Genomic DNA, 25,080 nt, shown 5'->3' with positions numbered 1-25,080 from the left:
TTTCTTCTTGGTTGTCCTCTTTTTTCAAGATGTCCACTCTTGCTGGACAGAAATTGATGAGGACCTCCTCATCCTGGAAACATCATTTCTCCTGCGCGCCCAAACCACGAACGAATGTCAAAAACCAAAACCTGCCTTGAGGTTACATGTAAACATCCATTGTCCCACAACAGTTAGGGATTTTTCCAAATGATTAACTTTCTGAATATTATTCTTTAGCACTATTTCTTGACTTCTATTTTTTCATAAATTTACTGTATTTTCAATTATGATGGGAAGAGTTAAAATAGTTTTTATGATATTTGAATCTGCTCAACATGGCCTTGATTCAACGGACTTGTTGACTCAAGGATACTTACCACCATCTTGGTTTTGTTTTGAATCACAAATTTATTATAGACAATGAAAATTGGTCAGCTTGCTTTTTGGATAAACAAAACAAATTAACAATCTTAAAATGATACATAAAATAAAACATATTATTAAAAACCCTTTATACATCAAAATATACTATTTACTAAAAAAGAGCATATTACAATATATTGTAATATGTTTATGTATACTTGTTTATTTGTAGTATTAAACCTAAAAGCAAACTAACCAATTTTCATTGTCTATAATAAATACGTTATTCATAACAAAGCCAAGATGGCGGTACGTGTCTTGTGGAAAATCCGTTGAATCGCGACCATGTTGAGCAGATTCAAATATTTTAAAAACTTTATTTTAACTTCACATCATAATTGTAATAACACTAAATTTAAGAAAAAAGAGAAGTCAAGAAAAAGTGCTAAAGAATAATATTCAGAAAGGATATCATTTGTTAACACCCGAAACTGTTGTGCTACAATCGATATTGAGAACAAACATCTAGAGAAGGGGAAGGATGAAAACTTGATTTTTAGACATTCGTTGCTTAGGACCAGGCAGGTTTCTTTTCTTATTTTAAAGTTCTCTCTCCAGTTTTCTGTGCTCTTAACTTTTCTGTTGGCTCCTTTTATTGATTCTGAAAATTTATCAAAATAAAAATATATATATTGACTGATTCATGAGCGATCTGCTATGAACAAATAAGAATACATAAGAATAACATAAATAAGAACACACAACTCTTATTATGATCCAATGAAGGTCCAATTACATCTAATTCATCTAACTTGACTTAAGCTAGATGGATTAGACCTGGCTGGATCGACTTGACATTTTTAGTGTGCGCATAAACAGGATATGCAATAATTGAAAAATGGTCTATAAGTCTCGTCTGCAAAAACTATTGTATTGCTTAATCTATTCATCTGATTGAATTGAAATGTTTACACAACCTTCTTGGATCAACAGTGAAGAGATTAACACTTTTTTTCGGGAATAGAGCCTGTTGTGCCATTGGCCCTTATTGCAGCTACATCCTCAATTTTTGGGGCATATTTCTTATTTAAAGTTTTTAAAAATATAAATATTGTTTTGTTTTAGGTCACACACTTTAAGCAAAACTGGTTCTGGTGGGTCGAATCTGAGTTTCCTATGGAATCTGAACATCTTAATGTTGTCTTAAGTGTCCGTAATGGTGACCGAATATCATCTCTTTCATCCCCACTTTATCTTTATATGAAAGTACCTATTATTGTGACATTGTTTTCATTTTATAATTCACTAAATTCAGAATTTTATTAATCTTACCTCAACTTTTCCAGACAAAGCCTCCACAGGGCACACCTATAACTGGAGAAGTAGTGCAACCTGATCCATTTTTGTCCTCTGAGGTAAAAGATTTGTTGGTTAAAGTATTCAGAATGGAAAGAAATGAAGGCAGTGCTGGAAAATTGTTTATGGATTGTCCTAATTTATTGAATGTGGAGTTAAATGTAAGCATATTAAATTTCTGGAAAATAATCATGTAGATTAAAACCTATTGAGCTACTTCATTCACTAAATAAAATTGAGAAGAATCATGTTTACGTACCTTCAAAAGATATTTTGCAGTGCTCTTGACCAGCCAGTACTCTCTTTCGTTTTTATTTTTTTACTGATATTTCCTCCATCAACCATTGGTCCCTGAATTGATTAACACTTTTATTTTATTGTATAAAATGAGCTAATCAAAACATTTGGACAGAATATATTATGAAACATAATATAAATATAATTTATATTATAAATGATAAATTTTTCCCTTATATCCTTGCAATACTCATTTTATTCTTATCAACATTTTAGCATAATTTTCAGGCCTTCATCAGAGTTGACCATGTGTGTAATTTCCACTGTGAGATGAGGACCTATCTCTTTCCTGAATTAAATCCCCAACCTTCTTGTCCTTACTCGAAATCTATGGCCAACAATAAACATACTATCATCAAATTGTTATTAACATTGCTATTTCTAAAAAAAAAAATATCATTTACATTTTTATGTCTGTAAATAACAAACCATAATCAAGTAACTTTTTCTATTAAATTGATGTTAAAAAAGTTTAATTTTATTAATATTGTTTTAGAAATAACCATGATAATAACATTTCACCATTGATTGGTTTAAATTGAAGGTATCGAAGAGTTAATTTTACATGTTATTAGCAATGTTATCTCATTTCGAGTAACAAGGTCAAAATGGCATTAAATTTTTTTAAACTACAATAAATCTTCACTTAAATAAGTTTCTTTTTTGTGCACTGTTTTTTCTCTTATTTATGATATAATGTCACCTCCCCCCTTTTTTTTCTATCATCCTGCTTTTATTCTCAAACAAAAACACCTGAAGCTATAGAGTATTTTCATATAACCAGTTTACTCTTATTATTAACATATTTGTGTAGTCAACCTATTTTAAGCTGTCATGACAACAGCATCTGTCCAGGCTAATAGGAACTCTTTTTTCCCCTTTGGTTTTGGTATGATTCAGATGACAATTTATTTTAAAATTAGGTTATTAATCATATATGATGTGGTCTTGATAAGTCTAATCTTCCTGGTTGGCGAATTTCAAAAATTACATGATGGAGTAATAATCTGGTCAGATAAGAAAATTTCTGTTTATATACCAGTTAAGTTGCCCACTTTATCAGCTACTGCTTACCATACTGGCTGGGAATGACTACAAATTGTTACTGTTTATAATCCTATTTAATTAATACACATAAATTTGTCTGGTATTATAGGTTTGACAATAAAGTTAAGGAATATTTGTATAAAATAGTAACCATTGATTTGTTTAGGAACCTTTTTATTAATTAGGGAATAACATTTGTTATATAGTCAATAAACTATATATTATCACCACCACATCTTAGAAACAATGGTGAAGAATCATATTTTTTGATTTCATTAGTTTTCTAATTCTTGAAAATAACTTTTGCAAAAGAAAGTCTTATAAACACAAATCTTGAGCTCAGAGATAAAAAACTGATTCTTTAGGAGCAGTTGTATTTATAGGAGTTTAATAACATAAATGTCAAAAAGATATGCGGCTGAGGAGAACCTTCAAAATATTTCCTGAAATGTTGGTTTTGTCAGTAAGAGTTAAAATTAACATTTAATTTTTTATCAACAGGAGAGTTTTATTGTGTTAACAATCATTCATTAGTGACATCTTATCAACTTATTTATTTTCCGTGTATGTGTGATCATGATTTTTTATTTATTTTAGGTTTTAATATTGGTTGATGAGTATCCTGATTATGATAAAGTGAGATTACAAGGGAAAACGCTCAGTAAAAAAGATTATGTGTACGAAAGTGAATCATTGACTAACTTAACCCCTGATGCTATGATATATCTTGGGGTTCTTCCTAGTAAGAAGGTAATATTGTTTCACAATATATTTGTAATAAAAGCCTAGGATAACATTACTTTTTCTGATGAATATGTCATATATTGTAATAATTTTAATTATTAAAAATAAAAATAAAAAGAATTTTGCTCGTTTTATAAACTTAATTTCAAATAGAAAAGATACTTTGGGTTCTAATTAAGAACTTTAATATCAAAATATAATATAATTTTATTATATAATAATACTCTTAATCTCAGGGCGTATTGTTGCTAGGCAATCAGAATACAGGCATTTACAATAATTACAATTAATCAACTTAATAACTCTTTATACATGAATCTATTTTTATGTATAGCAAAAACTAACCAAGTTCACGATCTTCTTTTCGTTGATTCCTTGGTGTCTTCTTTTTTCTTATTGTTCTTGTCTTAGCGTCCAAAATGGCTTCCTCTTGACAGAAATTGATGAGGACCTCTTTTTCTTGAAGACATCATTTCTCTTCGGCGCCCCAGACACGAGTGACCTCTTCTCAAAACGAAAACCTTCCTTGAGGTTACATGTAAACATCGATTGTAGTACAACAGTTAGGGATTTTTCCAAATAATTTACTTTATGAATATTATTCTGTAGCACTATTTCTTGATTTCTATTTTTCCTTTAATTTACTGTATTTTCAATTATGAGGGGACGAGTTCAAATAGTTTTTTATGATATTTGAATCTGCTCAACATGGCCTTGATTCAACTACCGCCATCTTGGTTTTGTTGTTGTGTCACGAAGTTATTATAAACAATGAAACTTGGTTAGCTTGCTTTTTGGATAAATAAAACAAATGAACAATATTAAAATGATACATAAAATAAAACATATTATAAACCCTTTATACATCAAAATATATTATTTACTCAAAAAGAGCATATTACAATATATTATCATTATAATATATGAAAATAGAAAATATCCTAATAGTTTTCGGGAACATCCATTTTCCTCCTTCATGTAATATTGATAATTGTCTTTAAGAGTTGAGTGAATTAATATATTATATTTTTATCAATTATCCTACAATAGACGGGACTACAATGGATACCTAGGTAATTTAAACTCTTTAGACGATTAAATACTTGAATTTAGACTCTGCATGTTAAAAAAGCTACAAGCAGTCAGAAACAGCAACAAATTTTGAACAACAATAAAATTATTACAACCATATAAAAACGAGATAGATTTGGTAGATTGGAGCAGGTTCTATAAAACCCAATATGGTTTTAAATATATCCAAGATATTAAATGTTTCTCGGTGACTCATCTGCTTTTAGATAGAGACATTTCCCTAGAAGAGCTACAACAGTGTGTGCGTCTCTCCAAAAAAAAAAAAAATCCTCAAAACTTGATCATATTATCTATGAGACAACATTTAAAAACCTTACGCCTGATTGGAAACATTATCTTCTAAATTTATTTAACCTTGTAATGAACCACAAAAAACCACCTCTTCTTTGGTCGAAATCAAAACTTCATTTGTTATTTAAGAAAGGTGACAGAAAAGATACAGATAATTACCGTGGGATGTCCTTAATAAATACGATGGCAAAATTATTTACTAATATCCTTGCGAGAAGACTTATGTTATGGGCTGACTGAAAATATTATCCCTGAAGAGCAGGCAGGATTTAGAAGCAAGCGAGGCTGCATTGATCATATTTTTACCCTTAATGCACTGATAGGAATAAATTTCAAGACAAATGAAATTATATATATGCGGTGTTTATTGATCTGAAGAAGGCCTTTGATTTCATTAACCAAAACCTGCTGTGGAAAAAGCTTTTTCCACTTAGTGGTGAAATAATTAGAATCATGAAGAGCTTGTATGACAATGCTACCACCCAAATTTATGGTCAACTGAGCGAAGAAATAGACGTAACTCTTGGGTTGCTATAAGGTGAAAGCCTCAGCCTAGCACTCTTCATCCTCTGATTGTCTGATATTCAGTTTTCCAGGATAACGGAGCCACAGGAGTTAGCATTGACTATAATCACAAGGCATTAATGTTATTGCTAGCAGACGACATAATCCTTCTAGATAATAACTGGCATAGTGAGTGGACAAATAAATTTAAAGATCCTGCAGTAATACTGTGCAAATAACTCTCTAACCTTAAATGTGGAAAAGTCAAAAGTTCTTGTATTCCATAATCACCCAAGTTAAAACATCTCAAACCTCTTTATTGGTACGATGCAACCTACTCAAACCTGAAGCATATTTAATATATAGGTTAAATTAAAATAAAATAAGGTGCCTCAGCCAACTAAGAGTAGGAAATCTGGAGCATATCAAACTACACCACGGAAGCAAAACCATCACTTTCAAGGCAAACGAACTCTGTTCATTCTACAAAAGTTATTTCAATAATAATTTGTACCACATCTCTTTTGTACTTTGTACCATATCTTAAAGCCACTCAAGTCTGTATCTTGCAACCTACAAAACATTGAAAATATATTGAACATTGATGGTGAAGCCAAATTGAACAGACTATATATTTACATTGTAACAATATGTAATAAGTTTAATTTTGTAAGTGACATAAATTCTATTATGTAAATAGTTTTCGAAGCCAATTAATATCTTTACTTATATTAGGCTTTCGTTTATTTAAAAGAATTCTCATTATTTTAAGTTAAATATGATGGAGTAATGAATATTATGTTAATAGTTGTGTAATATCTGTTTTATTTTTTGTTTATTTTTTTGTTATAGAGAACTTGTTTTATCTTTTGTTTATTGTTTTTGTGAGCACTAGACTCAGGTTTTGTTTTATAATTGTGTATTGTGTTATGAATTTGGATAAGATTTTGTCTTTCATAAATAAAGTAAAATCTAATCTAAAAAAAATGTATAGACTCTAAGTCTCAGGGCAGGTTTCTAGGCAGTCAGAACAGTCAACTTAACTTTAAATAACACTTTTACAAACATACTTAAAATTCTATTTTGTACAACAGTAACCAATTTATACAATCTTCTCTTGATGAAGGAAGGTTTTCTTTGTCTTTCTCAACAAACTAACACTTGCTGTAAACAATCTTTCAACAAACAAACACTGACTGTGAACAAAGCATTTGTCCTCTAAAAGTTATCACTCATCTCATTCACTGGTGATACAAACAAAGAGTCTCTTATTCTTCTTAGGTGACTCTTCGATGTCCTCTTTTTCAAGATGTCTACCTTTGAGCTCGACAAAAGTTAATGAGGACCTCCTGTATCTAGGAAACATCATTCCCCGTCCGAGCCTAAGCAACGAATCCTCAAAAACCAAGTTTTCTTCTTCTTCTCTAGGTGTTGGTTCTCAACATCGATTGTAGCACTACGGTTTTAAGTTTTTTGTTATAATTTCTTTTATGAATAATTTTCTTTAATACTTATTCTTAACTTCTATTTTTTCTTAAATGTATTGTAATTTAAATTATGATTGGAAACTAAAATAAAGTTTGTAAAATATTTGAATCTGCTTAATATGACCGTGATTCAACAGAATTTTCAAAGGACACGCCCCGCCATCTTGGCTTTGAATGTTTAAAGAATTTATTGTAATCAAATAGGAAACTTACAAGTACATCATTTTTCAACATAGTCCCCTTGCTTTTCAATGATCCATCATTGTACAAGCTTCATAATGCCATCATAAAAGGTTATCGATTTAGCTGTGAGCCAGGAATGCACCGCTTCTTTCATTGCTTCATTCGAGGTAAATCGACGGCCCTTTAATGCCTCTTTGAGAGGACCATACAAGTGATAGTCAGAAGGGGTAATATAGGAAACATATGGAGGATGAGCCAGCACTTGAAAATTGAGTTTTTGGAGCATTTCAGCTATATGCGGATGGGCATTGTTGTGCAACAACACAACAACTTTTGGCAGCAGTATGCGGATGGGTATTGTGCAACAACATAACACTGTTAACAAAGCATTTGTCCTCTGTAAAAGTTTTCACACATTTCATTCAATGGCGATCCAAAACAAAGAGTCCCTGTTTCTTCTTGGATGACTCTTTGATGTCCCTCTTTTTCAAGGTGTCCACCCTTGAGCTAGACAAAGGATGATAAGGACCTTCTCATCCAGAAAACCTCATTTCCCGCCCGTGCCTAAGTAACGAATGATGCCAAAAATCTCACACTGCCACTAGGAGAACTCATTGTTTTAAGAAGGCTACGAAACATAATAAAATATGATTGCTAAATTTTGAGCTCTAAAGGATTGAAAACACTCATGGGATATTACTGTGTAACTTGAGGCATTAGACTTCAAAATAAGTTGCACAGTTCGCTCAAAACAGACCCCAAAGAAACAGATGGAAAGATTTATCAGACTTAATTTCAGTATTTTGAGATTGAATTGTTATAAAAGAATCATGACATCTCTGTGAGTGAATAATCTGAGCCGTCAAACTTGAATGGCAGGCTATGTCACAAAGGAACTCTTATTTCCTTGGAGCATGTATGGACTGTTATAGTGACGAATCAATTGGACCATGCTAATCCTCTTTTAAATGACTTTGTTTATACTGTAGTTGTGATTTTGATCGTATAACCTTATAGTATGTATTATTCTTATGGATTTGTATTTTTCTTGGTGCTTTGCATCACACCTAATAAGGTCAATTAGGTTTTGGTTAATAAAACTAACTAAATTTTTTTTTTGTATATATGTATATATAGTTGACCATAAAAATTGATATATAAGAAGATGGTCAGGGTTGCGGTCAAAAGTGAAACAAAAATAGTTTACAACTATTTATTTTCCAACGTTTCGCCCCACTTTGCAGGGCTTCATCAGGGCTAAAAAGATACAAAATGATACTATGATAAGATACAATGATAGGAATAAAAATACAAAGATAAGATACAATGATAAGAATAAAAAACAAGTAACAAATGCAAGAGTAAAAGTTTCATATAAAAATGCGTAAAATATAAAGCTAAAAAAGTACAGAAGATGCATATAAAACAAAAACAATATGGGAAAAATATAATATATATATGTATAAATATACAGAGATAAAATAAACGTCATGAAAGAATAATAAAAATAAAAATAAATAATAATAATGATATAAAATGACAATAAATGAGCAGAGAGCCATATAGGACAACATACCTGTCCAAATGAATAGTTGAACAGACAGAAACATTGAAACACAGAAAGCGGAAGCGCGGAGGAGTGGGGAGGAGGTAGGATGCAAGCTGTATAACGGTTTTATAACGATTTCAAATACGTCGCGTATACAGGAAGTAATGATAAAAATATGACGAAAAATGAAAAATGATAAGAGAAAAATACAGAATGATACGGTACATGATAATAATAATAACTATAATAACTAAGTAAAATTAGAATGACAAATATCGTTACAAATAATAGGAGATTATAATAAAGAAAATAAAACAATATAGGATATAATAACAATAATTGTAAAAGAAGTAACTAATAAAAAATAAAAAGAAGTTTAAAAAAAAAAAAAGTAAGAAAAATAAATAAACAATGATAACAACTGAGTATTTATATATTGTGAGAATAATCATAGCTCTACACTGATAATAGTAATAATAAAGATAACAGGAGTAACATGAATAACATAAAGTGAAATAAGGTAATTAAAAAATCAGAAGTGAAAGTTTACAAAATAAAATAAAAATATATATAAAAGTACAAGGTGTGATGTAGAAAAAAAGCTTTTAAACTCTAACATCAACCGTTCTACCCCTACTTCTTCTTCCCCAAACTCTCTACATCCACCATCCACTCTTTCAATTTATAGATCCCTTCCATATGTCCCCTCTCTCACTGGCAACATACAAAAATTCTTAAAATCAACAATCCCTTCACTCCGTCTTGGACTCAAATCTCATAATAAACTATCTTCTTTTTTTACTAATACCAATGATCCTATCCCACTCCAATACCGCTCTAACGTTGTACACCGTATTCCTTGCTCCTCCCCCAACTGTAATTCTTCATATATAGGTGAAACTAAAAACCACCTAAGATCACGTATCTCTCAACATAAATTATCTATAACTTCCCACAACTCATCCGCTTCCAAACTTTCAGAACATGCCCTTACACTTAATCATACTTTTGATTTTGACCATACTACTATTTTAGCCACTGTTCCTAATTACCAAAAGAGACTCATCTCAGAATCTATTTATATACATCTTGAACCCCTTCCAGTTAACCACAAAATCGATAAAAAACTGTATCTCGCATACATACAGCCATATATTAAACTTAATTAAGACTCATTAATTTTACACTCATTTTATTATCATCACCAAACATTTTCCCTTTATCACATATATTACCTATCACTGCATTTACTTATATTTATTCATCTATGTTTTATTAACTTCACATTTTACTTTGTTTTGTTTTTTGTATACTCTTATTTCACATGTTTCTATTAACTTTTTTCACTAATCATTATCATCACCATTTTTTCACTTATTTTCTATACTTTATTACTAGTTTTTAATCTTTTTATGGCCTTTTTTCTACATCACAACTTGTACTCTTATATATATTTTTATTTTATTTTGTAAACTTTCACTTCTGATTTTTTAATTACCTTATTTCACTTTATGTTATTCATGTTACTCCTGTTATCTTTATTATTACTATTATCAGTGTAGAGCTATGATTATTCTCACAATATATAAATACTCAGTTGTTATCATTGTTTATTTATTTTTCTTACTTTTTTTTTTTTTTTTTAAACTTCTTTTTATTTTTTATTAGTTACTTCTTTTACAATTATTGTTATTATATCCTATATTGTTTTATTTTCTTCATTATAATCTCCTATTATTTGTAATGATATTTGTCATTCTAATTTTACTTAGTTATTATAGTTATTATTATTATCATGTACCATTCTCCTCCCCACTCCTCCGCGCTTCCGCTTTCTGTGTTTCAATGTTTCTGTCTGTTCAACTTATTCATTTGGACAGGTATGTTGTCCTATATGTCTCTCTGCTCATTTATTGTCATTTTATATCATTATTATTATTTATTTTTTATTTTTATTTTTATTATTCTTTCATGACGTTTATTTTATCTCTGTATATTTATACATATATATATTTTTTTTTTCCCATATTGTTTTTGTTTTATATGCATCTCCTGTACTTTTTTAGCTTTATATTTTACGCATTTTTATATGAAACTTTTACTCTTGCATTTGTTACTTGTTTTTTATTCTTTTCATTGTATCTTATCTTTGTATTTTTATTCCTATCATTGTATCTTATCATAGTATCATTTTGTATCTTTTTAGCCCTGATGAAGCCCTGCAAAGTGGGGCGAAACGTTGGAAAATAAATAGTTGTAAACTATTTTTGTATCACTTTTGACTGCAACCCTGACCATCTTCTTATATATACATTTTTTTTTTGTTTTTCAAAATAGATTTTATGATAAAGCTTTATAATTTTTAATTCTAAACATTGCCCCTTCCCCGAAATTTCTTGAGATTAATTTCCATTATTCATTGTGTCTGAACTTAAGTAGCAGTCTTGATTGATTGATTGATTATATATATGTATAAAACAGTTCAAGCATATCTTTCTGAGGCCAAGTAACATAAGGTTCGTAGGCTAGTTAAATGTTGGAGGGGCAGAAAAGGTTTTAATTTCTTTATTTGCTTATAAAAGGACTTTATTGAAGTTTGCACTAATTTTCTGCTTGTACTTTTTATGGGAAGGCCCGAAAACTTTGAAATTTTATATATATGACTAATATCTCCCTAACGATGCATTTTTAGAAAGATATTACTCATTTATAAATTAAAAAACCTACAGTTTTGCATCAAATGAGCATCATATATTAGCTATTTTTCAAGTTGTTAGGAAGATATATGAGTCCAAAGTACAAACATTTTTGACCATTTAAAAAATATATAAATTTTGATTTGGAATTTTAAATCTTATTTTACCATATGAAGCATGTATGTTGTATATAATAATTTAATCAAACAATTCATTTGTTTATGCTATTGTATCAGATCTATTAACATATGCAATTTTTTCTAACAGACATCGTTTATTCTTTTATTCTTCCTGATTAATCAGTAATCAATTTTGTTGAATCAAGGGATTTAAAATTTTAAAAAAATTTATATAAATATGTAGTTAAAATATAAAAATTTATTTAACATACAAAAAGTTTGGGTAATTGTACCCACTTGCTCCAACAAATCATGGTTAACAGATTACTTCATTTTCTCATCAAATAACGTTGGTGGCAAAGGATTCAGTTCATAAGTAAAGTAATATCTGAGTTCAGATTATATTTTATATTTTGTAATTTTTCCAAATATGGCTTATGGGTCTATTGGTACTACTTCTACATGCAGCTTCACTGTGCTTGTGAAGCCTCACACTCTTTTCTTCCTGGAAAACTTCACTTAACCAAAATTGCTTATGTTCATGCTTTCGAAACTGGAATTTCCGGTTGTAGCTGACAAATGGCAGTTAACGATTCCTCCCTCTATGATAGTGATAGTGACAAAATCAAAATTGGGAGTAATATAATGTCCATATGCATTATGATTTTACAATGAGAATATAAGGATTAAAAATCTAAAACTTTTATTTGTAGCATATCTTTCTAACAGCTTTAGTAATTTCAAATATAGTGCTTCATTTTATGAAAAATTTTGTTTACTTTACATAGTAAATGAATAATATTTTTCTATAAATACACTATTTAGGATTTATTATGAAAAATTGATCAAACTTCATAACACTTGAGGTGTTTATTGCTTCCCTCATGAAGTAGAAGCAAATTATTTTTAAAGTTATTGTTAAATATATTCTTTAATTCATTTTATATCTATAGGAAACTATAAAAATGATCTAAATCACTTTCTGGCTAATCTGGTATTCTAATTCTTGTTTCTAACATGTTGAATAATAGAGATATTAGTTATTAACAATAGTATACAATAAGGGATGGGGAAGGATTATGTTAAGACTATTTCAATGATCACTATTTAATGTTTTTTTTTTGTTTTTTTCCTACACCACAGGAAGTGGGCTATTACGCCATTTTCCTACTTTTGAATGTCAAAAATGGCCTTTGGAACAAGGCCAACTAAAAAATTAATTTATTTCTTCTTTGTTATTTTTCAAAGTAATTTTTAATGACCCTAATGAGCCATTTAGCTTATGGAATTCATGATATAAATTGTACCTAAAATCTACTCTTTAAAAATAATATCTCATTTTCGACAAAGATGGACTTATTCACTCTTTCAACTAAACACCTTATATATTGCAATTCATATTGTTCTAACTTGAAATTAATTGTTTTTACAGCATTCAATTGGGGATACTGTATCATTTACGTGTCAAATCAGTGAAAAGTTATGTCGCACATGGTCTAAAGAAAACTGGGACATTAAATATTGTGAGGTATCAGCACATTTGTTCATGATAAAGTTACCTGTTTAAATTATTTAAAAATAATATCCATACTAGTTTAAATATTAAATTTGTCTGTGTTTTATCATTTTTTTATATTTTTAAAACAAAGCTAGTTTCTTTAAAGTATTTTGTATTCTAATATTTTATATATTATTTTCAATTATGAACCTTTGTAATCGACCAAGAAAATAAGTAAATTAATAAGTAACATCTCCATACAATTTAACAGTTTACATTTCAAGCTCAGAGCTTATGTCATGACTTTTTCCGTCCATTCTGTCTGTAAAATAGTATTTACAACTTCATTATTGTTTAAACAAGTTAGACACAGTTTTCTTAAATCAACTTTGTTATTTTTAGCTTGGACCTGAATCTAAAAATGATATTATCCAATGCAGTTGTACAAGTCTTTCCACATTTGGAGCTTCCTTGTTGGTACCACCCAATGAATTGCATCCAATCCAAGATATAATCTTGGTGATATCCATAATGGATAACCCATATGTCTCAGTGTTTGTTTTGTTACTTTTATTGATTTATTTTGGATTATTCATTTGGGCTTGGCGAATGGACGAAAAAGACAAAAATGAGGTATAAATTTTATTAAAATATTAATGTTCCTTGTTATTATTAAATTTTTCAAATTAACGTACCTTATTGTTCCTAAAATTTAAATAATAGAAGTGACTTTATACATACCTTTCTTTATGTAGGTATTCTTTATATGGTAGATAAAGTCCTCTCCAATAGTTTATATCATAGACTACTGACCTACATAGAATGAATTTTAAATCAATAGCAGTACAGAAAAATTCTCAACTGATCAATTGTTCAACCCTCTACCAGATCCTTCAAAACGATCGGAAATGTCAGTATCCACCATTGTTCATAGATTTGAAAAGTACTTATGTTATTATTAAGATGGAAGAGTTGTACCAGGCGATGGGGGAACTTTTTACACCAAGGAAAGGTATCTAATTGTACCAAGCTACTATGAATTATAGGAAGTCTTTTGTGAGGATACAAAATGAATATTTCCAAGAATTTGAGTTAGCGGATGGATTGCCGTCCTGAAATGGTCTTACATATTGTTTATTTAATTAATTGGAAAGAGCTTTCAGGGACTCTTTTGAAATTAAAACTTCTGACATAATCCTAAATAGAATTGTCCAAAATCTTGGACATGACTTCAACATAATTCAGAAATCCTAGAGGACAGTAGAGAAAGTGTTCCTATCATTAGAATGTGCTGATCACAGTAGAACCTGCCCGACTAGGAGAACTGAACAGTTTCAAATACTTTAGATGTATTGTGGAAATGAACAATGATATTGTTGCTAAAATAGAAATAGAATACTGTTCACTAAACCTTACTTCTGTTAGTTCAAGAATCAACTGAAGGGCAAAATGCATTCCAAAACAACTATATGCAAAACAATTATTTGACCAATCCTCAGCTATGGCTCAGAAACATGGACATTAAGCTTAAAGAATGTGGAAAGTAACCATGACATTAAAAGGAATATATTTACATAACTGTAAAGTCAGGGGCCTACAAGTATAGAGCGGCATCAATGGACAAGCCGCGTATCAGGACAAAGAGGTCCAGATATCAGGAGAAATATATAGGACAAAGAGACCTGGAAGACAAACTATGATGAGAAGGTGGAGTGGCCTATGATGCCTAGACAATGCATAGCTATGTGGAACCGGAAAGTGGGAGCACAAAACAGAAATGACTGACGGAAGCTGATTTCGGAGGCCATGACTGACAGGTGAATATAGTCTACAGAAAGAAATATAAGAATACTTTTAAAAATTTATTAATAGTTAATGTATTTATACCATTTCAATTGATAATCTTTCCATCATTCTTAAAATAAACTTAAAAACAATAAGGGATGACAAGATAATATTATTATGCTTTATTTCATGGGTCATTATCTGAAAATATGTTAATTATATGTCTTGGCCATTCTGAACCTCTACTGGGAAAAAAATTAGAACTAATCGACTCCTTTTGTTCTACTATGGAGGCTATGTTTTACCTCTGAAATAGGTTTATAAAGTGTAAAAAAAAATTAAAACAAGATAGTTTTTTCACTATCTCACCATGTCCAGCTATCTAGGTAAGGCACTTAGAGCAAAAAATTTGTTTTTGATCTATGATTGATTGTTAATTTAATTTCACTAACTGATCTAGTCAGTTATTACATGAGCATTTCATTAAAAAATACACCTCATTATTTATTGTATTCAATAAAAACAAATAAAATAAAAACTGTATGTCTAGACGTTTTTCCCTCACTTACCCTTCACCCCCACATTTTAACATTTTTTTCATCACTTTCTTAAGCCATAATTAAAATTACCTCTGCATGGCGTACTAGAAAAATTACTATACCACTAAGTAGGTGTCAATTTTAGCATCTCAAAATTATGACTTTTTATTATTAAGATTTTAGGAAGTGAAATCTTCATATCTTTAGATAATGACCCTTATCAGGTCTGTCAAAATAAAATCAAATCTATAATAGATAATAAACACTTCCTTGTATAATTGTGTAAGTTATTCTAGTTCAGAATGCAAAAAGGACCAGTATTGGACAGGTACAACAGGTCTTAAAAATATTCCTCATTGTGTGAATGCACATAAAAATGATTTCTTTAAACAACTGTGAGCGGATGATCTTAATGGTGAGATTTGAGATCAGCATATTGCTGAAAGTTTTATGAAGAATCTATCAATGTCTTAGACAAGATTGAAGATGAAAAAGTGTATTCTACTGCACACACACTAGAAGAGTGTATCCTACTGAGAAATCCCTACATTTAAAGCAATACTGTTCTGCAATTCCAGCAAAACATTTTTAAAAAAAGTTGATGGCACAATTTGGATTGGTGAGAAAGGTGTTCCTAACAGATTATAAATGTAGATGATTTTATAATTATCATGGTGTTAAGTCATTTATATAACTTAATTGCTCATATTGCAATAAATAACTACTTGAGGCGTTCAGTCATTAAACATGGTAGCTGAAAATTTTTATGAATTGAAGTTTTGCCATCAACAGCTTTTTAAATTGTCGACTTTAGGAATCTTGTTTTCATAAGAGAATAATATTGGTATTAAGTGATAGTGGGTAAGTGACTTCTGTTTCAAAGTAAAACATTGCAATTAACTAATATTTTAACATTGTAAAAGTTTTCATTTCATCTGTAATGAATGCCTCATTTGTTTTCTGATTTAATTAGATAATATTTACCTTTTTTTTTTTGTACTTTTTTGAAGATAAGAGAAGAAGAACTTCAAAATATTTATGTGCAGTATTATTCTAAACATTATTTCCTTAAACAATAAGAGCTAAAAATGAAATTCAATAAATTACTCAAAACATTGTTACTATTCTTGTTGAGGTAAACTGTAATTTTGTTGTCTTTAGAGGGTTGTTCGTGTGCTGGCCGACAATTTTCCTGGAGAAGCTTATGGCTATCTATTGGCAGTTTTTACTGGTGAAAAGACTATGTCTGGTACAACTGCTCATGTTGGTGTGAGAATATGTGGTTCAAACAGTGCAACTCATGTAAAATAAAAAAAATAATTGTTCTATTTTTAGCCAAAAACTACTTATTTTTATACCAAATATTTTTTTCAGGCTCATATTTTGAACCATGATGAAGATGTTCTTCAGTTAGCTCAGGATAATTGGTTTTTAATTTTTACAGAAAAATATCTAGGAAATATTGAGTGCCTTCGTGTTTGGCATGATAATTATGGCGCATCACCTGACTGGTTTGTTGTGGACTTTCTTCTACTGGATATCTAACTAGATTATTGTGTTACTTCAATCAGAAACATGAGTTTTAAATATTTTATGATTTATTTAATCATTAAAAAATTAATTATAAAAATATTCCCATAATGTTACCTTATAATGATAAATAATTATGTTTACTATTATTTAACTTATCTATGATTCTAGCTATCTTATTAACAAGATAACTAGAATCAAAAGTAAATTTCTTTTGAAATATAATTCAGAAGCAAAATAAGGAGGGATTAATGAATTGTTCTTTTCAATTATTTGTTTTTTTGAAGTGTTAAAATTTTATTTGCTATGAATTCATCAATTTATATTTTCAAATATAATTTCTAGATTCCTGTGTAATTAATTCCCCTTCAGAGCCTTAGCAATAATTAGGAAACAATTATGATCTATAAAATGTTAGAGAAACCATTTAAAATATTAGCGCTGAAATGCTAATATTTTAATTAATTTATTATTTACAAAATTTTATTAGTACTCAAGTCCTGTCATAATTTTAACAAGTTTTGCCAAAAAACATTTGCATTATTGGTTTTACCTTTATCAATTTTCTCTATAATACCTTAATTCAATGTTTTCTTCTGAGAGGGAATTTTCCTTTGCCTCAACTGGCAAGGTCTATAGGCAAACACTTTTTAATCAATCTCACGATAAGAGATGTGACACTAATCTATACTTACCAATTAATTAATGAGAGCAAAAACTCAAGACAAGGGCAAACCCTTGTGTCAGGGATACTATTGGAGTATCCAAAAACTGGAGAACATAAACATTGATAATAATAATGAAGTATATACCCAACTAATACTTCTACTTAGTATTTTTTTTTTTCTGGCTGTTGAAGTGAGATTCTGGTCTGCATTTATCTGATTATTAGTTTTCAGACCTGGTAGTGCCTGAACTGACAAAGTGTTGCCTGATTATTAAAGTTTAAGAGGCTGAAGGCTTTATTTTGGCATAATATTTTAATAATTAAAGAATTATTAATAATGATAATATAAAAATATAGCAGTTTATAGAACCCATAGTATACATTAATAATGTGAACTGCTACAACCCATGAAGGGTCAAGGATTTAGTACTTTGTAACCAAGTACTGTTTTTAGAATAATGATTATATTAGGTGGTGATTTTTTAAAGATTACGCTCAACCGCCAGATTTTTTCCCCAATAGAGGGGAAAAAAACTTTATGGGTATAAGTGGACCGTAGAAGGGCTTCCAAACCGACAGGGTTGATTCATGGCTACAGTTACAGAATAAATAATTATCTGCCACAGTCAGATTCTAACCCGGATCCTTGGAATTAGTTGCATAGAGCCTTACCTCTGTGCATTCCACTCCATATTATGCAATAGTAATTTGAAATTTACTTGTGATTATTCAACTTTACTCACATTCTTCATATTATCCATGACTGACAAATCCTATCTTCATTAATAATTCATATATAGTACATACCTAACATTCGTACTAAGGCAGAAGAAGCCGTGACAAGCTAATTTCCACCTTAGCCTGGGTAAAATGGTAGAGTATACTAATCACACATGGAAATTTGGTAATTAAGATGATAATAAATAGATGCTGGATTCATCACGTATCATAGTAAAACTAAATTGTATTACAAAAATTTTTTTTATTAAGTTTTCCCATTGTTTACAAACTGATTTTCTTTATAGGTATTGCAAAAAAATTATAATATATGACTTAAGCACCAGAGATAAATACACATTCCTCATTGAGAAATGGTTGAGTGTTTATTCTGTTGAAAAGGATTTTAGGCTAGAATGGGTGCTTATACCAAACGTTCTTCAAGAAACTGATTGGCAAAATTTAGCTAGAGAAAACTTTTTTGTTAATCTTCGAGAATTGCACCTTTGGGTCAGCATATTTGTCAGGTATGTATTGATAATAGTTCAAAATATCATATTAAAATATATCTTGATATTATTTTAATGATCTAACTTTACACTAGCAATTACCTAGTTAAGGTTATAATATAAAATAAATAACATGTCAATGTTATAATAATTTTAGCAAGTCATTTTACAAAATGTAAAATTACCCAACCCTGTTAAACCTGTTAAATTACAGAAATTGGTTACCTATCCTCTCCACCATGGTTAGGTATAAGTAGAATTCGAGAGGATAGGCATAGTGATGACTAGTGACCATACATTGAATTGTATATCACTTGCATCTTGAGTATTAATTAGAATAATATTCAATTGAAAAAGTCTAGCATCAATATTAAGTAGGAAGGGGAAGTACAACAGAAAATGATATTATGATAGATGTGGTGTAAAACAAATTATGCAGGAAATGGCAAAGAGAAGAAAAGGGACATCTTAAAATAAAAACATTGCCTATTACATAACTCAATATACCTTCCTCACCATTTCTATTGATTAGGTACATAATTACCAATAATTCCAGGTTTGAGAACAATTTTATTGTTTTTTTAATTTTTAAATAAATTTGATTTATTGTTTGAAAATAATATCTATGAGAGGATCTGTTATCAAATTTATTTTTTTCAAGAAAAATATTTGGATGGAATTTGCTAAAATTGGTACTGGACCATAAATAATTTTTACACTAATCCCCAACTTTTCTCAAACTTTGGATGAATTGAACAAGCTTTTTTTTTATTTTTTATTAAAAATAGTTATGTTAAAGATAACTAGAGAAAGAATATTTAATGTGAATTAAATAAGGTGTATTGGTAAAGAGACTTTCTTCATCTAAAACGAGCTTAAGACAAGAGTTATGTGGAATATTAAAGATGTTATTATCCCTATTGTCATTAATTTATTAATAATTACTAAACTTTTTTATAATTGTCCTTCCCTGAATTTTTTACTGCTACCCTCTACAGCTTTTCTTTAAAGATCTCTTCCTACTCCCTTACACCTCAAGGATTTGTTAAAGGTGATTTTTAAAAAAAATGTTAACTACACATTAGAGAAAATAAATAGGAGCCAGTTTCATGCATGAAATGTATTTTTGTTTAGTATATTTATGTTTTATTTCAATTACCTCTAAAAGCATATATTTCATGTAATTATACCTCTTTGTTGTTTTGTTTTTTAATACAATAGCTTATCTGAAATTCACTTTTTAGGCATCCCAGAACAGCATACACTAGACGTCAGAGGTTGACAGTTGCTATGTGTATCATTATGGTTACTATGCTGTTAGCTATTATGTTTTATGGAGCAGCAGAAAGTTTGTATCTATTATTTAACTACTAAATTATGTACTTTCACACTTCTTAAGTATTATTTAACAGACATATTATGTCATCCCTGTTGTGGGATTCAGAGAGGGTTTTATAAACAAAGACAGAGTATATGTTGTGTTAATAGACGCTACGCCCGACTGCCCCAAACAAAGGTTTCCTGTCAGAGGAGCAGTGTCGCCATCTTCATATCAATGTACCAGTCAGAGTGATGTGCATTTAATCTAAGGTGTTCTGCATCTTCTTCAGTGTAGAAATCTTCAATAAAGTGTTTACATCTTTTGGTCTAGTTTTTCTTCATCTTTAAAATGAAGCCCTGAGTCACCATTTAAGACCTTTAGTTCTGGTAACCTTTGAGTAGGTTTCTCTTTCTGCTTCTTTTTGACTTGGTGCTTCTTAGCTGTTCCTTCATTTTTTACTTCAATGTTTACCAATATTTTACCACTTTCATCATCATTTGATGTTTGTTATTGATCTGGTGTCTCTTGTTCTATCAGTTCAGGAACTTATTGGTCTCTGAAATTAGATCACCATATAACTCTGGAACAACTAAAACATCCTGAAAGCTTGAATTGTTTATACCACCTTAGCTATGTGCCTTCATTTTAATTTTTCCTTGATGAATTTTATCGATATCCCTTCCATCTTTTGTTTCTTCAGATCCGGCCACAACAAAATATAATAGTCACTGTTATAAAATAAAAATAAAATAGTCACTGTTAATAGCACATAAGGCAAATTCTGTGCCAAGGAGAGAGCACTGTGCAGTCTTCTTGGTCGAGGCTTTTGTGAATCAGAGGGCCCATTACTACTGTGTTGTCTATTATTTTCTTTGTTAAAACCAGCATTCCTTTTTTGGTGACCTGGTTTTTTGCAAATAAAACAGGCTTTTAGACAGAAGTTTGACCTTTTATGATATCTCTTTAATGTTTGTTTATTCCTATTAAGGTTATTCCTTTCAAATGACAAAAGCATTGCCTTACTTCACTGAATTTAATATTCCTATTTACCAAAATAGCGATGACAACAGGATCGTAATACAGTAGTAAGCCTTCAATGATATATCTCACCAATTCCCTGTCTGTTAAGGATTTACCCAGTTGAGCTATCTCTTGAACTAAACATTGAAACCTCATAAGATATTCGTCCAATGTTTCCACTCTGTTTTTCCTAATTTTGGCAAGGTCAAACATTAAATCAATCACTTTCTCCTCTGGAATGCCCTCAAACCTTTCTCTTAATTTTTGCCAAACCTTTTTTGCACATTTTTCGCCTCTAATCAGTGGTAATATATCGTCATTAACTGTTAAAATAATAGTTGAGAGTAAATGTTTATTTTTTATTTTCCAAGCTCCATCTTCTTCAGTCGGCCGATCTTTTTCTATTATATCTTCATATAATCCTTTTGCTTCTAAATATGCTTCGATTTTCATCGACCTGTTCCCATAATTTTCTGCAGCAAGCTTTTGTTGATCAATGTTGAGTACTGTGGCATCCATTGTCCTTTGTGTTTTGATTTCGGCGTTTAGTCCTAAATAAAGTCACAAAGCTTATATATCCGTTAATGTATGTAAATAACTCTTTTCATTTAAACTTTTACTAACCATGCTCTGCTATCATTTTGCTGTGGGATTTAGGGAAGGTTTTATAAACAAAGACAAAGAGTATATGTTTCCGTTAATAGATGCCACACCCGACTGCCCCAAACAAAGGTTTTCTGTCAGAGGAGCAGTGTCTCCATCTACTGTTTTATTTATAAATCAAATAATAAAACTTATTTTCTACAACAATCTCATCATGAAGAAGAGTTTATTATAAATATAATTAGATTTTATTTTTATCTTCCCCAGATATATGTTTTATGACTGAACCTTTATACTTATCTAAGAGCCATATTTGTGTGTATAAGACTTTATTTTGTTATAATACTTCTAATAAAGTAATAAAAACAGGGTTCCAAAATAAATATGCATTTTTATTTTTAAAAAGTTCTTGTTCTAATGTATTCTTTTCTAAGGAACTTTTTTTAAACATTTTATGCAGCAACTTTTTTAGCTAGACTTTGATTATAAATAGCCCAAGAGCCTGGGGAGAAAAAGTAGTTATGTCACCCCAAATTTTTATTACTTTAATGAAAATTATATATAGTTAAGTGTCATAATTGATGACTCCGCCAACTAGAGTTTGGGTGAATAAAATATGTCCATCGTTTTAAAACATTAAAAAAATATTAATTTTTTATTCTGAGCTTCACATCTTTGAAACTACCTACAACAAAAAACCTAGTAGAAAATCATTTAAAGTAGAGTAAATAAATATGAGCCCTAGTAGAGCTATTTAGGTTCAATAGTTTCTGAGATACACTTTCTTAAAAAACTACATTTAATAACAAAAATCAATGATCAGAGAATTTATTTTAGGAAAATTACATCTTAGGAATTATTAGAGGTACAGATGTCTATTGTACTGAAATTAAAGATAATAGAATCTGTATATATGAAAGGGAATTGTCAAATCTTTGTCTACAATAAACTTTTCTTCTTTTTTTTTTAAATGTTCCCTTTTCCCATAGGAAGGTTTAAACATACTAAAATCTCTGAATTCGATTCATCTCTTTCTGAAGAATAAGAAAAAAATATCCCTGATTCCATTAAACGATATTATATTCACAAAAAATTATATAAACATAATGTGGCCTAAAGTAAAGTGGGTCAACAAATTTTTTTTTTTTTTAAGAAAAGCAAATGATATTAATTTTTAGTGTCATCTCAAACTGCTAAATACCATTTTTCGAGGAAATTAAAAGTTGGAAAATTTTCGCCTTGATTTATTTGGAGGTTTTTTTTTTTTTTCTTGCTGTGACTATTGTTTATATAATTGTTCATAACTCCTCTACATTTTATCTAATTCCTATGTTAATAGAACCATTGAAAAGCTGAATGTCTGCTTTTTTAGCCTAAATTAACAACATTTTGATGCAATGCACTTATAAGGGTGAAATATTGGTTTCAAACAGGGGAAAAAATTCAAACATTTCTTTTTATATTTCCGGCTCTAATTTTTTTAATTAGATCCGGTTTGTGCCCGTTGGTGCATTTTTTTAGCCCTAAGCCACTGCCAAGTTTGGTGTTGATTGGTTGAACCCTTAAAGTTATTTTTATTTTTTAGATTTTTCAAATAAAATCAAAGTGCAAACATTTTGGGCTAAAAAATTATACTTTCTGAGTTTTTAAAAATTTATATTTAAGGGTTTCTTGAGGTGCTAAAACCGAGTATTAACTTTGTTTCACTCCTAAAAAAATCTTTTATCTCACTTCAATAGGTTAGTCAGTCTGACAAATAGTACAAAGTTCATTTTCGTTTTTTATCGCATATATTGGTTTAATTTATGTTACTAAACCATAATAATGGAGTATACATTTGTTTAATTTTAACTAAATACAATAATTTATAACAAACTTTTAATACTTGTGTTTATTAAATTAATATATATCCTCAAATATAGCAATAGCAAAGCATTGCTGGATCAGCTAGTTTACTATAAAGTAATTTATAATTAGTATGTAGTTAGGGTGGTTATTATGATATTTGTCAAAATAAATATTTATTTCTTTATGTGTGGGAAAAAAGGCAAACATTGTTTATGAAAAAATTATATCTCAGGAATCATTAAAAGTAAAGAACTCTATTTGAGCTCATATTTTAAAGAATTTACTCTACTTTAAATAATATGCTATGAAGCTTTTTAGAGTTGTTGGTAGTTTTGAGCATATGGAGCTACAAATGAAAAATGATCGAACATATTAGGTTTTTTCGAATAAAATAAACTTTGGGGAGGCGGGAACTTTAAACACTTCAACATTTACTTTTTAATGGCATTTACTGTAACCACTGTGTAGTCTCTATAAAAACCGAAACATTTTCTGAAAGTAAATAATTCATAATTTTTTTTTGTTACTCAATAGAACTCAAAAATGATTTTTTTTTTTGTAGTACATAAAGAATAAAATGGATTATCGTCTTAATTGATGACATAAGTGGGAAAATTTATTATGTATTAGATATTATAAAGAAATGAATCTGAGAAAAATTTAATTTAATAATTTTTTTATTCATATTTTACTTGGAATATTCAATTCTTAACTTATGAAAACTTCCACATTTTAAGGTTTGGAAAAATCAAAGTGCTGTGTAGAAAATCCCTAACTTTCTTAAATGTCTTTTTACACCTTCAGCCATTCGGGTTTTCAATTGTATTGTCAGTACAATGAGAACTATACTTTTGCTTTTCTGGTATATAAGCATTTTTCCATAGCATCATTTCAACTTCAAATATGCTATAAATTATATTAACAGTTTTCCTGGGGCCGCCCGTAGCTCAGTGGCTAAGACACATTCTTACCAATTTGATGTCTATTGGTGGTGCCGGTTCGAATCCGGCCTGCGACGTTGACTTTTTTCATTCAATGGGAGTCTTGGCCAAAAAAAAACTAAAAAGAAAAACAGTTTTCCTGTGCTTGAGTGGTTTATGTGCCACATTTATTGGAATTTATGTCATCTTTATGTAACTAACCCCTCCCTGATATTTAGTTTGATGTAACTATTAGTGATAAAAGATATCCTTGAATAAAGAGTTGAATGAAAAATTAATTTTAGGAAGATGGTGTTATAGAAACTAAGCTTTATTATTTTGTTTGTAAAATAAAACGGTAGCTGGTGACACTGCTCTGCTTGGGATAGCTTGGCGTTCCTGGTGTCTAGAAC

General features: G+C 29.7%; 1 protein-coding gene across 4 annotated transcripts in view; it reads left to right on the top strand.

Annotated features, from left to right (window-relative positions):
* LOC106686902 (polycystin-1) overlaps window positions 1-25,080 on the top strand; it is a gene marked incomplete at its 5' end in the record, with an annotated part of 102,262 nt that overhangs the window by 53,868 nt on the left and 23,314 nt on the right. For all 4 annotated transcript variants that reach the window (XM_067050378.1, XM_014430502.1, XM_014430499.1 and 1 more), the window contains 9 exon segments: window positions 1,471-1,611; window positions 1,692-1,862; window positions 3,643-3,795; window positions 13,143-13,238; window positions 13,611-13,841; window positions 16,694-16,834; window positions 16,907-17,043; window positions 18,755-18,973; window positions 20,200-20,303. In XM_067050378.1, the coding sequence (XP_066906479.1) occupies window positions 1,471-1,611; window positions 1,692-1,862; window positions 3,643-3,795; window positions 13,143-13,238; window positions 13,611-13,841; window positions 16,694-16,834; window positions 16,907-17,043; window positions 18,755-18,973; window positions 20,200-20,303 (1,393 nt within the window).

Source organism: Halyomorpha halys, unplaced genomic scaffold, assembly GCF_000696795.3.
Source record: "Halyomorpha halys isolate HHAL.00 unplaced genomic scaffold, Hhal_1.1 Scaffold896.1, whole genome shotgun sequence".
In the NCBI taxonomy this organism is placed as follows: domain Eukaryota; kingdom Metazoa; phylum Arthropoda; class Insecta; order Hemiptera; family Pentatomidae; genus Halyomorpha; species Halyomorpha halys.
The sequence above is the reverse complement of the archived record's forward strand: the minus strand, read 5'-3'. Positions and strand labels throughout refer to the sequence as shown.